Here is a 15081-nt window from a genome sequence, read left to right on the forward strand (position 1 = left end):
ATTTATTTGAGCATAAGCTTTCGTGGGCTACAACCCAGTTCATCGGATGCATAGAATGGAACGTATAGTGAGGAGATATATGTTCCATTCTATGCGTCCGATGAAGTGGGCTGTAGCCCACGAAAGCTTCTGCTCAAATAAATTTGTTAGTCTCTAAGGTGCCACAAGTACTCCTGTTCTTTTTAAGGTTTAGAAAGTATCAGTGAGATCTGAAGTTAATGGAGTTGTGACTCAGGGATTAGTTTGAACTACAGATCTGTTGTTGATGAAGCTGGTGAGATTGAGAAAACTCCAGCTGGCTATCACAGGTCAGGGTGAATATTGGGGCTCTCAGTTTTAAAACAGCAAACAAACAAAAAACCTTCCAAACTGAGTACATTACATGGAAATCAATAAGTAATATGAAACCTCACAATACATGTGTAGTCCTTGCATGCTTAAGTGTGTTCATTCTGAGCATCTTCGAGTGGTTTTCTTTTTTGGTGTGGGGAGGGGACTGTGGGTTGGATTGAAGTGTTTTCCCTTCAGTTATTCTTTTGTTTCTACTCAGAGGCTCCAGTTTTGAGTCTTGCATTGTTTTATATTTTGACCATGTTGATAGTGTCTTGTTGACTGTCATGCTGGTACAAAATGTTCAGAAACAGACATACTGAAAAAGAGGTTACAGATGGAAATAAAACATCTGCCTTTTAATGAACTTGCATTTCTGTAGTGGCAGGAGTAGTAGTAAATGAGAAGCTAAATTTCTAATTGTTTTAGCAACCTAATTCTATGATGTTCCTATATGCCAGCCCAGACAGTAGTCTATATTTCCCAGCCGAAGGAGATGGAAACAAAGTGTAGTTCTTCACTTGTTTATCTCTTACACATAGGTGGTGGTGTAAGAAAATCCTTTTTAAGCTCTGTATTCAGTGTTTTGGAAGGAAAAAAATGGGCTGCTTCAAAGCTGAGTAATCTTTCTTCACACACAGAATCCTTCAGTCTGGGAACTTGTAGCTTCCAGACTAGAGGATGCTTTTGTGAAGGGAAGGACATATTTATGTTCTGTGTTTTTAAGTTGTAAATGTGACTTTTTTTTCTCCCCCCGCAGACTTTCAAAAAACCTTGCTTGAAAGATTGAATGTCATGTTATAACAGAATATTTCAATACAATTTCTCTAAAGGTATCACCTCCCAATCAGAGTCACTGCTCATCATGCAGTTAGTCCTAACTCTGTTGTTTTGCTGTTATCTTCTGACTGCTTGACCTCGAAACCTGTGTCTGACATGCTTAAGATGGCTTGGAATCTGTCATGGTATCATGGGATTGATAAACTATTGCAACTGGTGAACTATGAAACAGAAGCACAAGCGTAAGTCATGATATCTGTATATTGAATCATAATATAATTGAACTAGCCTTCCTTCAAGGTTAAATACCCTTTGACTTTATGCTGCATTGTAATCCAAACTGTTCGTGGTTCAAAATTGCTATCATTTTAAGTGGTAAACGATCACAAGCAGCTGGTTGTGAAAAATGCTGTCGGGCTGCTCGTTCATCTGAATTTCAGCTCTGACAAATCTAGAGCCTGCTTCTACTCCCATTTATATAGACTGAAAAACAAACTCCCTTTGATTACAATGGGAGCAGGTTAAGCCATAAAGATAAGTGTTGCTGAACATGAGGCAGCTCATCTTGGTTTAGGGAGTGCTATATCCTGCTGAAGTAAACACTTGACTTAAATTCTTCATCTTACTCGTTGTTTTGTTTGGGATGGAATTTCCTTAAAACTGTTAATTTTATATATGTGAAGGACCATACTGGTCAGACAAGAAATTAGCCTTCATATCTCTTTAATTATATTTAGTATAATTTTTAAAAGTGCTTAAATTTGCTATATTTTGGAGTATTTTGCAGAGCTTAAATATTCTACAAGGTTGCTCTGCTCAAAGGGCATTTGATTTATTTAGTAGGACTGAATTATCTGCTTATGTATCTGTGGTGCTTCCTAGGGTTACCCAAGGCTGTGAGGCATCTTGCTACCACCTGCCCTTAACGTGAGGCAGCCTTGTCTGTACCTGCTGTGGATCAGTTCCTTGGCTGCACCAGCCTTTGGCAAAACAAACACTACCTTCTCAGGCCTTGCTTTCACTGTACAGGTTAGCAATAGGCACACACCAACCCGCAAGTCTTTCAAGCGTCCCTCTGGAGTGCCCAGCCCATGATCTGTGGAACACTTTGAGGACTCTGATACTTTAGTCACAAATTGCTAGTACGTACCAGCTTATAGTTTTAATTGAGGATCACCAGTCTGCTTAACACACTGCACTGAGATATATTTTTATACTGAAAACAAGAATAAGTTTATTATCAAAGAACAGAGATTTAGATGATAAATAAGAACTTTGGGAACAAATGGTTACATATAAAATAAAATCATAACATGCTTTCTACAACCCAAATTTAACGAATACATTATCTTCCTGTGTAAAGAAGTTTCTTACTCAAAGTTCTTCTCAGCATTTTCACCAAGCTTGACTGAGATCCATTTTTCCATGAAGCAAACTAACTGTCATCTTAATTCCTTGGTGAAGAGTGAAATCTCATCTCCTCTTTGCTGCTTTTATACAGTTCCTGAATATGGTCCCTTACTGCAGGAGGTCCCCTGTTCAAATGCTTATCTTGGGGTTTCTTTGTTTTTGTAAATCCTTGAGCCTTCACCTGACCCAGACAGCAAACAGAGCCTATCTCCAAGTATGTACATTTATTTTATGGTGATTAAGTTGGCCCAGAAGCATAAAATACGCAAAGATCTGCCAGAGAGAGAAGTGTTTGCTACCCCCTTCCTGCCTAGAATCTATTAATAACCTTCCAATGACCTGTCTTAGCTAGCACCTTTTCAGTATACATACCTAGTTCCTTATGCGTTATCTACACATACATCACGGGGTGTGGTTATATATTTTAAATATTTCTTCCAGTTCCTGTTCATCTTAATAATGACTTAACAATGAAGTAACTTGTCTAGGATAAGATACTTTTCTGTCTTATTATCTATCTATGACATTGTAGAATTTTTTTAACTGAAGGAGAGGGGGGGAAAGGAAGGAACAGAGCTGACCAAACTGAGGCTTTTCCAAAGGTGCATTTATATTGAAACTCGTTAGAAAGGGGCATAATGAAGTGGCATTGGCATGTTGATAATGCCAGATGTCATTGCTATTGAATGTCTTGAGTAGCAGATGGTATGTGAGAAGGTTTTGGTTTCAGTTCATCTCTCAGATGTCCATGTCATGAAAATCACTACCAAAAATAGAATTAATTTAATACTTCTATCTGCAAATTCAGCAGAGAAGCCAGTGATTTTCATGAAGGGTGAAACTGGGGTATTGTATAAAGCTACCTCAAATCAGTAGATTGTCTGGACAAGCAGAGGAACTGATGATGAGTTGTGGACTTCATTAGAATGGGGACGGAGCTATCCTTTGGAAGTTTCATCTATTTTAGGACTTTTGAAGGCACGGAGCCACTAACAACATCATCCTTATGGCAGGACAGTCATATTTATGGTGACTTTCCATAGGCAAATGCACACTGATCTACTATACTCTTTCTAGTATACTTTGAAAATAAAAGAGTATTCTCATAGAAGTGACTGCCAACATTAGTATTGTGAAGACGTAAGTATCATAATTATGCCCAATAGCTTCCTAATACAAACTAACCTTTAAAAAACAAGCCAGCTCAGGATTTATTTTTTTTTAAGACATGATGGATCAAACACAATACCTAAGAGGTTCACAGTTAATTTTCTCATTAGAACAAGAAAAATGGAGAAATCAGTGGCTATTAAAATCATTTAAAGATGCAGGCTATTAACTGTCATTCTATGCCTTTATTTCTTTCAGATTTTTAGACACATTAAAGTTATCCTCAGAGGACTTTCTTACGTTGAAGATAACACACACAGCCAGTGGACTGCAGGATTGTCTTAATGCAGTAGTTCAGGCCGTGTCCCACAGGGAAGTTAGAGCTGCTGTGACTAGGATGAGTTTTTATATTCTAAATGACAAGCTGGCTTTAAAATTTAGCATTGGCTCTTGCAGGACCACTTCGAAGGGCGTGGCTTGGCAAACAGCATTCAACAGGTAAGCATAAATGAAAAGTGTAGTCACTAGTTACAAAGCAGTGTATCAAGGTATATAAGTATATTACATTAACAATTCTGACATTGAAATAATGTTATTTGTTTGCCAAGTCAAGCACTTGCAAACTAGGACACTCAGATTTATAGTTGTCCAGACAGCTTTAATTCGTCCCTTTGTGCCTAGTATGTGCACTGAATGAAGGTTTAGGGATGTCTCGTTATTGTTTTAGGGTATGGAGACAAATTAATAGGAAATTCACATTGCTACTACCATGGCCAACAGCCACCACTCTCAATACCATACCATGCCATCCATACTTCTGGGCTGCTGCTGGCGGCAGCTCTGCCTTCAGAGCTGGGCGGCTGGAGAGTGGCGGCTGTTGGCCAGGTGTCCAGCTGTGAAGGCAGTGCCCTGCCAGCACCAGCACATAAGTAAGGGTAGCAACACCCTACCATGCCTTACTTCAGTACTGCTAGCCTGCAGAGCGGGCCCTCAGTCAGCAGCCTCCACCTCTGGCCACCCAGCTCTGAAGACAGCACCATAGAAGTAAGGGTGGCATGGTATGGTATTGCTACCCTTACTTCTGCACTGGCTGCTGGCGGGGCTCTGCCTTCACAGCTGGTGCCTGGCCACAGCCACCACTCTCCAGCTGCCCAGTTCTGAAGGCAGCACATAAGTAAGGGTGGCAATACAATGACCCCCCTAAAATAATCTTGTAAAATAATCCCTGCAACTCCTTAAGGGTCAAGACCCCCCAATTTGAGAAACCGTGGTCTCCCCCATGAAATCTATATAGTAATAAGATAATAAGACAAAACTGCTGCAATGTGGGTGGTGCCAGGTCTTCGGCTCTTTGTCAAGAAGCTCTCCGTCTTTGGGATTTTTGTGTGTGCATGCCATTCTTCTGATAACTGTGCACCTGACCAGAACAAGGAATGTCTCAGCAGATCACCTCAGCAGGACTTCTCATCTTGCCACAGTGGTACTCCATCCAGACGTAGTCAGCATAATCTTCCAGAAGTGGGGGACTCCCCAGGTGGATCTTTTCACAGCCAGGCAGAACAGAAAATGCACATGTTCTGTTTGATCCTGGGGATCGACAGGGGCTTCCTATCAGATGCCTTTTTTATTCTGTGGTGGAGGGCGCTGATGTTGCCTTCCCGCTAGTGCCATTGATTAACAAGGTCCTTGTGAAGATCAGCCAAACAGAGTGGAAATTATCCTAATAGCCCCTGCATGGCCTCATCAGCACTGGTTCAACATGTTGCTGAGCTTGTCAGTAGCCGCCGCTGCTGTAACTGCCCCTCCGTTACAAATGGAACCCAGCTCAGTAATTGCTCTCCTTGGGAGTTGAGGAGGAAGGGAGTGGCTCCAGGGAAAGCTGGCTTATCTCTCTTTCTTGGCTCCTTGTATGCAGGAGTTGAAGAAGCTCTTGTCCTGTGTGCTTTGGGCATAGGTGGAGAGATGGGATGAGACCGGGTGCTGAGAATGGACGAGCAGGCAGGAAGGATTGTGGGGGGAAGCCTGGCTTTCCCCTTCTCTTCCCGATCCCCTTCCACATAGCAACTCTGGCAGCTCACAGGTTTGTGATGTTGCTAATGCTACTGTGGCAGATTTAGCCAGTCTTGGAATCTTCATTAATTTTGACACCTGCCAAAAAATTTCTGATGACGGCAAGTGAGATGGAAAATGATGATTTGAACACTTTAGAACTGAGCTAAATCTGAATGGAATTGCCTGGAACAAAGAAAAAGCACTTGTCCTGGTATAATTCCCCACTCTGAACCTTAGCGTCCAAAAGATGGGGCACCAGCATGAATTCTTCTAAGCTCAATTACCAGCTTAGCACTTGTAGCACTGCCACCAACCAGGAATTCCAGTGCCTGGTACACTCTGGTCCCCCAAAACGTTGCCCGGGGACTCCCACACCCAGACCCTCTGGATCTTACACAAAGAAAGGAAACCCTTTCCCCCCGTTGCCTCTCCCAGGCTTCCCCTCCCTGGGTTACCCTGGAAGATTACTGTGATTCAAACTCCTTGAATCTTAAAACAGAGAAGAAAATTCACCTTCCCCCCTCCTTCTCTTTCCCCCTCCCAGACTCTTCCTGAGAAAGTATCTTAACACAGAGAGAAATTTAACCTTTCTCTCCCCCTTCCCTCCTTTCTCCCCATCAATTCCCTGGTGAATCCAGACCCCATCCCCTGGGATCTCACACCAGAATAAAAAAAAAACAATCAGGTTCTTAAACAAGAAAAGCTTTTAATTAAAGAAAGAAAAAAAGTAAAATTATGTGTCTTTCAGCTATAGACACTGGGAATACCCTCCCAGCCTAAGTATACAAGTACAATTAAAATCCTTTCAGCAAATACAAATTTGAACTCCTTCTAGCCAAATACACATTTGCAAATAAAGAAAACAAACAGAAGCCTAACTCGCTTTATCTACCTAGTACTTTACTATTCTGGACATATAAGAGACTGTATCAGAGAGATTGGAGAGAAACCTGGTTGCATGTCTGGTCACCTCTCAGAACCCAGAGAGAACAACAACCAAAAAACTAACAGCACACAACAAACTCCCTCCCTCAAGATTTGAAAGTATCCTGTTCCCTGATTGGTCCTCTGGTCAGGTGACAGCCAGGCTCACTGGACTTGTTAACCCTTTACAGGCAAAAGAGACATGAAGTACTCCCGTTCTATTAACTCTTAACTATCTGTTTATGACAGCACTTCTCTGTGAGAAGATTTCCCTTGTTGAATAGCAAAGGCCTGCTACAAATGGAAATTTGATAGCTTCTTATGGAAAAGGTCAAAAATCTTACATAATGGAAAATGTTAAGCAACCTAAATAGAGGTTCTTCTTCGAGTGATTGCTCACATCCATTCCAGTTAGGTGTGCGCGCCGCGCGTGCACGTTCGTCGGAAACTTTTACCCTAGCAACTCCAGTGGGCCGGCAGGTCGCCCCCTGGAGTGGCGCCGCCATGGCGCCCAATATATATCCCTGCCGGCCCGCCCGCTCCTCAGTTCCTTCTTACCGCCGTGTCGGTCGTTGGAACTGTGGAGCGCGGCATAGCTGTCCTCCACGTCCCTAGCTCTCCTAGTTTCTATCGCTTGTTTATCGCTTATCTCTAGCTCTATATAGTTGTTAATTAGTATTGTTAAGTAGATAGTTTAGTAAATAGCTGTTAAGTAGTTCCTTGCCGGGGGCTTAGCCCTTCCCGGCACCGGGCGCCAGGCTCATGCCTGTTTCGCCAGGCTTCAAGCAGTGTGCGGCCTGCAAGAAGCCCATGCCTACCAGCGATCCCACGAAGCGTGCCCTGAAGTGCCTCGGGGAATCGCACAGATCTGACAGTGCCGCATCTGTAAGGCTTTAAGCCGAGGACAAAAAAGGAGAGGGATCAGAGGCTCCGAACTCTCCTAATGGAGGCGGCACTTGACCCGTCCACTTCGCAGACCGTGGTTTCGGCACCGGCACCGGATCGCTCCGGCACCGAGAAGACTCCCCGGCACCGACCTTCTCCGGCACCGGAATCAGAGCCTAGGCCGTCGAAGTCTAATACTCCGGCCAGGCAGACCCTGCTTGAGCGCCCGGCCTCGACATCGGCCGCGGCGCCGCCGGCACCGTCAGCACCGTTGACTCCGGGCCCGGCGGGTCCGTTGAGTCCGGTGCCGCCGAGCTCCCCCATGAGATCTGGGGTTGAGATAGTGGTCCCATCCACACCGGAGACCTTCGCCTCGGCTCGGGACCTTATTGCCCTGACGGAGCCTACTCGGCTGCCACCCCCGGTACCTCCGGTGCGGGTCGCGTACCAGAGGCAAGCCCATGATGTCGGCACCGCCCACAGACAGTCCGTTCGCCATCCAGGCCCCGACGTCTTGGCGCTTCCAGATCCCCGACGCCGCTCGCAGTCCCGGCAACCGCTCCCCTCAGCGGTACCGGTCGCACTCGCGGCAACCGGTCGGCATCGAGACGGTCCCGCGGTCAGGCTCCAGTCCGACACGCGGCACCGCGGACCTCCAGGAGCAGGTCCCGACGCTACTGCCGCCGACCCGGTCCGACCTCCCGGCAACCGAGCTGGTGGCAGTGTCCCGTTCCCGGTCTTGCTTCGCCCTCCCGGCAACCGGAGGCGGCCTGGGTGGCAGGTCCCAGGGGGGGGGGGTGTGTGGGGGGGGGGGGGGGCCCCGGTCGACCTCTCCGGCAGCCGAGCTGGTGGCAGGTCCCGTCCCGGTCGATCTTCCCAGGCACCGAGCTGGTATTAGGTCCCGGCCACAGAAAGCGGCGCCCCGGGTACCGAAGCGGCGCCCGGCACCGTGACAGATCCCGGTCCCGAAGCGGCGTCCGGCACCGTGACAGATTCCGGTCCCGGTCCCGATCCCGGCCCGATATTACCTCACCGGCACCCGGTCCCGCGGCACCAAGACGATCCTCCGTGCCGGCCCGCGGCGGACCCCGTAACCAGCCAATGGTTCGGCCCCGCCGTGGCCCTCGAGGGCAGCCGTCCGTCTTCTCTCCCAGACGGACAAGCGGCTAGGCGCTGGGCACACGACCGGCAGGCGGCGCTGTTTGCTGATCCGCCGCTGCAGGACCAAGGCCCACAACAGTGGGGATCTGGACACCCTGGGCGTACCATCAGGCCCAGGGCCCCCAGCAGCTCCCTGCTAGGCCGGCGACTGCGGAGCGTAGGGGCCCCTGAAGCCTCTTTGTCTCGCCCCCCTCCCCTCCCGGAAGGGGACGAAGGGTCCAAACAGCAGGACTTCCCGCTGCGGCTCCGGAGACAGAGGCGAGGGCTGAGGAAGACCCTCAGTTGGACACTATTGTGCCTGGGGTCTCATCATCCTCCTCCCCGGATGAGGCGGTGGCGGGTACCCTCCTCCAACAGTCCCCCCCGCTGGATCTCAGGGCGCACCAGGACCTCCTCAGGCGATTGGCTCAAAACCTGAGTCTGCAGGCAGAGGAGGTCTCGGAGATAGAGGACCCAATTGTCACCATCCTCTCTTCCGATGCTCCCACCAGGGTCGCCCTGCCGTTCATACGGACCATTCAGGCCAATGCCAATACTATCTGGCAATCCCCGGCCTCCATCCCTCCGACAGCGAAAGGAGTCGAGAGGAAGTACATGCCCCTTCTAAGGGGTACGAATATTTACATGTTCACCGACTCCCGTTCACTGGTAGTGCAATCGTGAACGATAGGGAGCGTCACGGCCAGGAGGCTCCAGCCCCCAAATCCAGAGAAGCCAGGCGGATGGACCTCCTTGGCCGTAAGGTGTATTCGGCTGGGGCGCTGCAGCTCAGGGTCTCTAACCAGCAGGCCCTGCTGAGCATGTACGCCTTTAACTCCTGGGTGGCAGGGACAAATTTAAGGAGCTGCTGCCACAGATGCTCGCCAAGAGTTTACGGCCATCCTGGACGAAGGCAAGAGGGTCGCGCGACGGCCTTACAAGCCTCCTTGGACGCTGCGGACTCGGCTGCCCGTACCCTCGCGTCAGGAGTTACGATGCGTCGCATCTCCTGGCTGCAGGTTTCCGGCCTTCCGCCAGAGCTCCAGCACACGATACAGGACCTTCCCTTCGAAGGCCAGGGCCTGTTTTCCGATAAGACGACCCCAGACTTAAGAGTTAAAGGACAACCGGGTCATTGCGCGGTCCCTCGGGATGCACACCCCCGTGACACAGCGTAGACCCTTTAGGCCGCAACAACAGCAGCACCGCGGCCGTTTTCCCAGTTCCGCCAGCGGCAGGACCCTTACAGGCGCCACGGCAGGAACGGGAGGCGCAGGCAGTCGGGGAACCAAGGGGGGCAGAACCAAGGCTCCTCAAACCCCCGCCTGGTCCTAAGCCTTCATTTTGAAGGTGCGCCGAGGGCGCAGTAACAGTTTCCCCTATGGATCCTTCCCCCCGTTTTCCAACCGCCTTTCGTTTTCCTCCCGGCGTGGTCCCAAATAACATCGGACCGCTGGGTCTTAAGCGTGGTGCAGACGGGTACCGCCTGCAGTTTGTTTCGTTTCCTCCTTCCCGCCCTCCTTCCTCGTCCCTCTTCAGGGACCCCTCTCACGAGCAATTCCTTCGGCAGGAGGTTGCAGACGCTCCTCAGCAAAGGAGCTATAGAGGCGGTTCCCGAAAACGAGAAAGGCAAGGGGTTTTATTCCCGCTATTTTCTGATCCCCAAGGCCAAGGGGGCCTCAGGCCTATCCTCGACCTGCGAGAGCTCAACAAATACTCGTGAAGTTGAAGTTCCGCATGGTATCCCTGGGACCATTATTCCATCCCTGGATCCGGGAGACTGGTACGCCGCCCTCGACATGCAGGACGCGTATTTCCACGTTGCCATTTGGCCACGCCACAGACGCTTCCTCCGCTCGTTGTGGGGGCTCGTCATTATCAATTTGCGGTCCTCCCGTTTGGCCTGTCCACGGCCCCGAGGGTGTTTACAAAATGCATGGCAGTTGTCGTGGCGCATCTTCGGCGCAACCGTGTCCACGTGTTCCCTTATCTGGACGATTGGTTGTTATTCGGGGCACGTCGGAACAGCAGGTGTACAGCCATGTCCGCGTGATCACCGCATGTTTGCGAGTCTGGGCCTCTTGATAAACACAGACAAGTCCACCCTGAGGCCCACTCAGAAGGTGGAATTTATCGGGGCCGTCCTGGACGCCACTGTGGGCAGGGCCTCGCTGCCTCGCAGCGGTTCCAGACCATGGCGGCGATCGTTCAACGCTTGCGGTCAGCCCCGTTGACGTCAGTGAGGACATGTCTAACCCTGTTAGGCCACATGGCGGCGTGCACTTTTGTGACCGACTACGCTCGGCTCCGCATGAGCCTCTCCAGCTGTGGCTTATCAGTCATTACAGGCCAAGGCAACCGCTAGACATGTTAATCACAGTCCCCCAAGGTCTTAGATTCCCTCGGCTGGTGGTTGGACCAGTCCGTATTGTGTGCGGGTCTTCCCTTTCACCCGTCTCAGCCCTCGGTATCCCTGACAACGGATGCCTCAGATCTAGGCTGGGGGCCCACCTAGGGACCCTGCGGACGCAGGGCCTATGGTCCCAGGAGGAGGTGGGGCTACACATCAACATGAGGGAGTTGAGAGCGGTCCGCCTTGCTTGCCAAACGTTTTGTCATCAGCTTCAGGGTCGTTGTGTAGCCGTGTTCACGGACAACACGACGACCATGTATTATATCAACAAGCAGGCGGCACCAGGTCCTCCTCCCTGTGCCTCGAGGCGATACGACTCTGGGACTTTTGCGTAGCCCACTCCATTCACCTCAGGGCTTCCTTCCTTCCCGGAGTACGGAACACGCTGGCGGATCGATTGAGCAGATCCTTCCTGTCACACGAGTGGTCCCTTCGCCCGGACGTCGCTCTCTCCATTTTCCGGAGGTGGGGTTATCCCCGGGTGGACCTCTTTGCGTCCAAGGGGAACAGGAAGTGCCAAGCGTTCTGCTCCTTTCAGGGCAGGGAGCCGGGGTCGATAGCGGATGCCTTCCTCATCCAGTGGTCGACCCACCTGTACTATGCGTTTCCTCCGTTCCCTCTGGTTCACAAGGTCCTCCTGAAGGTGCGCAGAGACAGGGCTCGTGTGATCATGGTGGCCCCGGCATGGCCCAGACAGCACTGGTACACCATGCTGCTAGACTTGGCCGTAGCCGACCCAGTTCCCCTGCCCCTTCATCCGGACCTGATTACCCAGGACCACGGGTCTCTCTGTCACCCAGACCTGCAGTCGCTGCACCTAGCGGCTTGGCTCCTGTGTGGCTAACTGGTTCCGAGCTGCGCTGCTCCACGCCTGTGAGAGAGGTGCTCTTGGGCAGCAGGAAGCCGTCCACAAGAGCCACATATTCGGCAAAATGGAAACGCTTCTCCTGTTGGTGCGTAGAGAGAAATCTCCGCCCTATGGAAGTTTCGGTATCCGAAATCTTAGACTATGTTTGGTCCCTCAAAGGGCAAGGTCTGGCCTTATCGTCGTTGCGAGTACATCTGGCAGCTATCTCCACCTTTCACCCGGGTGCGGACGGTCGCTCCGTTTTTTCTCACCCGACGGTGTCGAGATTTCTTAAAGGGCTGGAACGGTTATTCCCTAACGTCCGTCCCCTGCTCCAACCTGGGATCTTAACCTGGTGTTGTCCCGGCTCATGGGGCCCCCCTTTGAGCCGTTAGCTACTTGCTCCCTGCTTTACCTCTCTTGGAAGGCTGCCTTTCTAGTAGCTATCACCTCAGCTAGACGGGTGTCGGAACTCCGAGCCCTTGTGGTAGACCCCCCATATACGGTCTTCCACAAAGACAAGGTACAGCTTAGACCACACCCTGCCTTTCTACCCAAGGTGGTCTCAGCCTTCCACGTCAACCAAGAGATTTTCCTCCCGGTTTTTTCCCAAAACCTCACTCCTCAGGCAGGGAGCAGCAGCTCCACTCGCTGGATGTCCGTAGAGCTCTCGCGTTCTACATAGAGAGGACCAAACCCTTCCGCAAATCCCCCCAGCTTTTCGTGGCGGTAGCGGACCGTATGAAAGGGCTTCCTATCTCCTCCCAGAGGTTATCCTCGTGGGTTACGTCCTGTATCAGGACCTGTTATGACTTGGCCCATGTCCCTACGGGCCGTGTGACTGCGCATTCTACCAGGGCGCAGGCGTCGTCGCTGGCTTTCCTTGCCCGTGTGCCCATCCAGGAAATCTGTCGGGCAGCGACCTGGTCATCGGTCCACACCTTCGCTTCCCACTACCCTGGTACAGCAGTCGAGAGAGGATGCGGCCTTCGGATCTGCAGTGCTCCATGCCGCGACTTCTCACTCCGACCCCACCGCCTAGGATGGCTTGGGAGTCACCTAACTGGAATGGATGTGAGCAATCACTCGAAGAAGAAGAAGACGGTTACTCACCTTTGTAACTGTTGTTCTTCGAGATGTGTTGCTCACATCCCTTCCACACCCGCCCACCTTCCCCACGGTCGGAGTAGCCGGCCAGAAGGAACTGAGGAGCGGGCGGGCCGGCAGGGATATATATTGGGCGCCAGGGCGGCGCCACACCAGGGGCGACCTGCCGGCCCACTGGAGTTTGCTAGGGTAAAAAGTTTCCGACGAACGTGCACGCCGGCGCGCACACCTAACTGGAATGGATGTGAGCAACACATCTCGAAGAACACAGTTACAAAGGTGAGTAACCGTCTTTTGTTACCAGCTGCCTCTATAATATTGAGTATCTAAGCTTAAAGATGTATAGAATACTTGGAATTTTCCTAATAAACTTTTCTCTACAGAATAAAGTGATAAGAAAGATCCTCTGTTTTCAGTATTTTAAAAAAAGATATGTTAAAAAGGAATTTACTTTTTAGTTTCCAAGTATATTAACGTAAACTTAGAAAAGGAGCAAAATCTGAAAAATATGATTAAAACATCTGAATTTAAAAGGTGAATTGTAAAAAAGAAGGCAGCTAATTCAGCTCTTTTCCCTTGTAGTTAGTTTTGGTAGTATATTTAAGTGTTAATAGCTCTTTCCCTGTCTTTACTTCTGTTCATATCTCTAAATTTAATCCTTACTATGGAGAAGTCCATAGTGTTGCTATATTAATGGATATGTTATATCATGTTGGAATTTCAGATCTCAAGTCATGTGCTTCAGATATGAAGGTGAAATCTATAGTTATACTGTATGTTTGTACCAAAGGTTTCTGCAAGTACTTCCAGCTTCTACAGAAGATGAGAAGCTTCTGGTTGATGTCTTAAGTTTTCTAAACAAGTTGCTTAGGGAACAGAAGAAGAGTTTGGAGGCAGAACATCTAAAGTGGATTCTGGAGGTACTGCTTAAACATATAAGAATATACCTAGGGGAAAATATATAAATGGCAGACTTCACAAAGTGATATAGCTGCAAACCATCCACAAATAAAGCCTTTAAAATGAATCTTGATTTTGTTGTTGTTGTTTGCTTTTGGTTAAAGCATTCCTGGTAGAAAACAGCTAAGCAGTTTCTGCTGCTCTAAAGAAAATCAGATTGTTTTACAAAATCAAGAACTACAATTAAATTTGTCATTAGTAGTGATAGGTTACCTTGTAGTCTGTACCACAACTTCTTAATATTTTGATGATTTAACATCAAACAATTGTAAATGGTTTTGCTTTTTTGTTGTTGTGTGAATGACTTTTCCGATGGCAAGTGTTGCTTTTGCCAGATGATACTATTGAGTTTCTACTCATATACTTCTGTGATTTCAGTGTTAAGCTTATGGCTACGTAGTAATGATACTACTTAAACGGTGGTAATACATCTCTATTTGGACTGGCTGCTGATTGTCTGTAGCTTGTAATAAAACTTCTTTTGAGAGATACTGTGAAAAACTGATAGTAAGATACTATTAATCAAGGATGAAGTCTGCAGTACGTTTAGGTGCTTGAGCTTATAAGGTAGTAGTTGCTTTATGTTCTAAACTACATGGGCCTAAAAGAAGGATAATTTATTTGCTTTTCTACCTTGGAAGAGATCCTGCATAGGGCATATCATCTGCTTTTTAAGGAGTACAAATGAAGTGTAATCTGAGCATAAAAGTAAGTATTCAGCATCCAGCAGCTCCCATTACTCTCACTTATTATGAAAATCTGACTACTTATGGAAATCGGATCACTCCATCTTCTTAAATGGGAGGCTTAAGCACTGTTGAAAAGATAGCCCCATTAAATATAAAATATATTAACAACTAAAAGCCATCAGATTGAGTCTTTCAGGAAACGTAGTCAAACAGGAGGATATAATTGAATTAATATCTCAATTGCATATGTGTATTTTTCACATGCTTTTTGAATCTCAGGGAAAGAATTCATCTGACATTTGCATATCTTGAATACCACCGTTTCATAATGCAGTTTACTGTGACTTAATGATCAGAATTTTTCTTGTGTACCTGCTTAGTAGACTGGCAGACCTAATAGAAAATTATACATTTCAGGTTTTTAAAGTAGTGTT

The 15081-nt window shown here is 48.5% G+C and overlaps 1 protein-coding gene across 1 annotated transcript in view; it reads left to right on the plus strand.

Moving 5' to 3' along the window:
- The window catches only part of RTTN (rotatin), a 178085-nt gene that overhangs the window by 62946 nt on the left and 100058 nt on the right, over window positions 1-15081 (plus strand). The window contains 3 exon segments of the mRNA XM_030552664.1: window positions 1164-1352; window positions 3889-4128; window positions 13789-13918. Coding sequence (XP_030408524.1) covers window positions 1164-1352; window positions 3889-4128; window positions 13789-13918 — 559 coding nt within the window.

Source organism: Gopherus evgoodei, chromosome 2 (assembly GCF_007399415.2).
Source record: "Gopherus evgoodei ecotype Sinaloan lineage chromosome 2, rGopEvg1_v1.p, whole genome shotgun sequence".
NCBI classification, from domain to species: domain Eukaryota; kingdom Metazoa; phylum Chordata; order Testudines; family Testudinidae; genus Gopherus; species Gopherus evgoodei.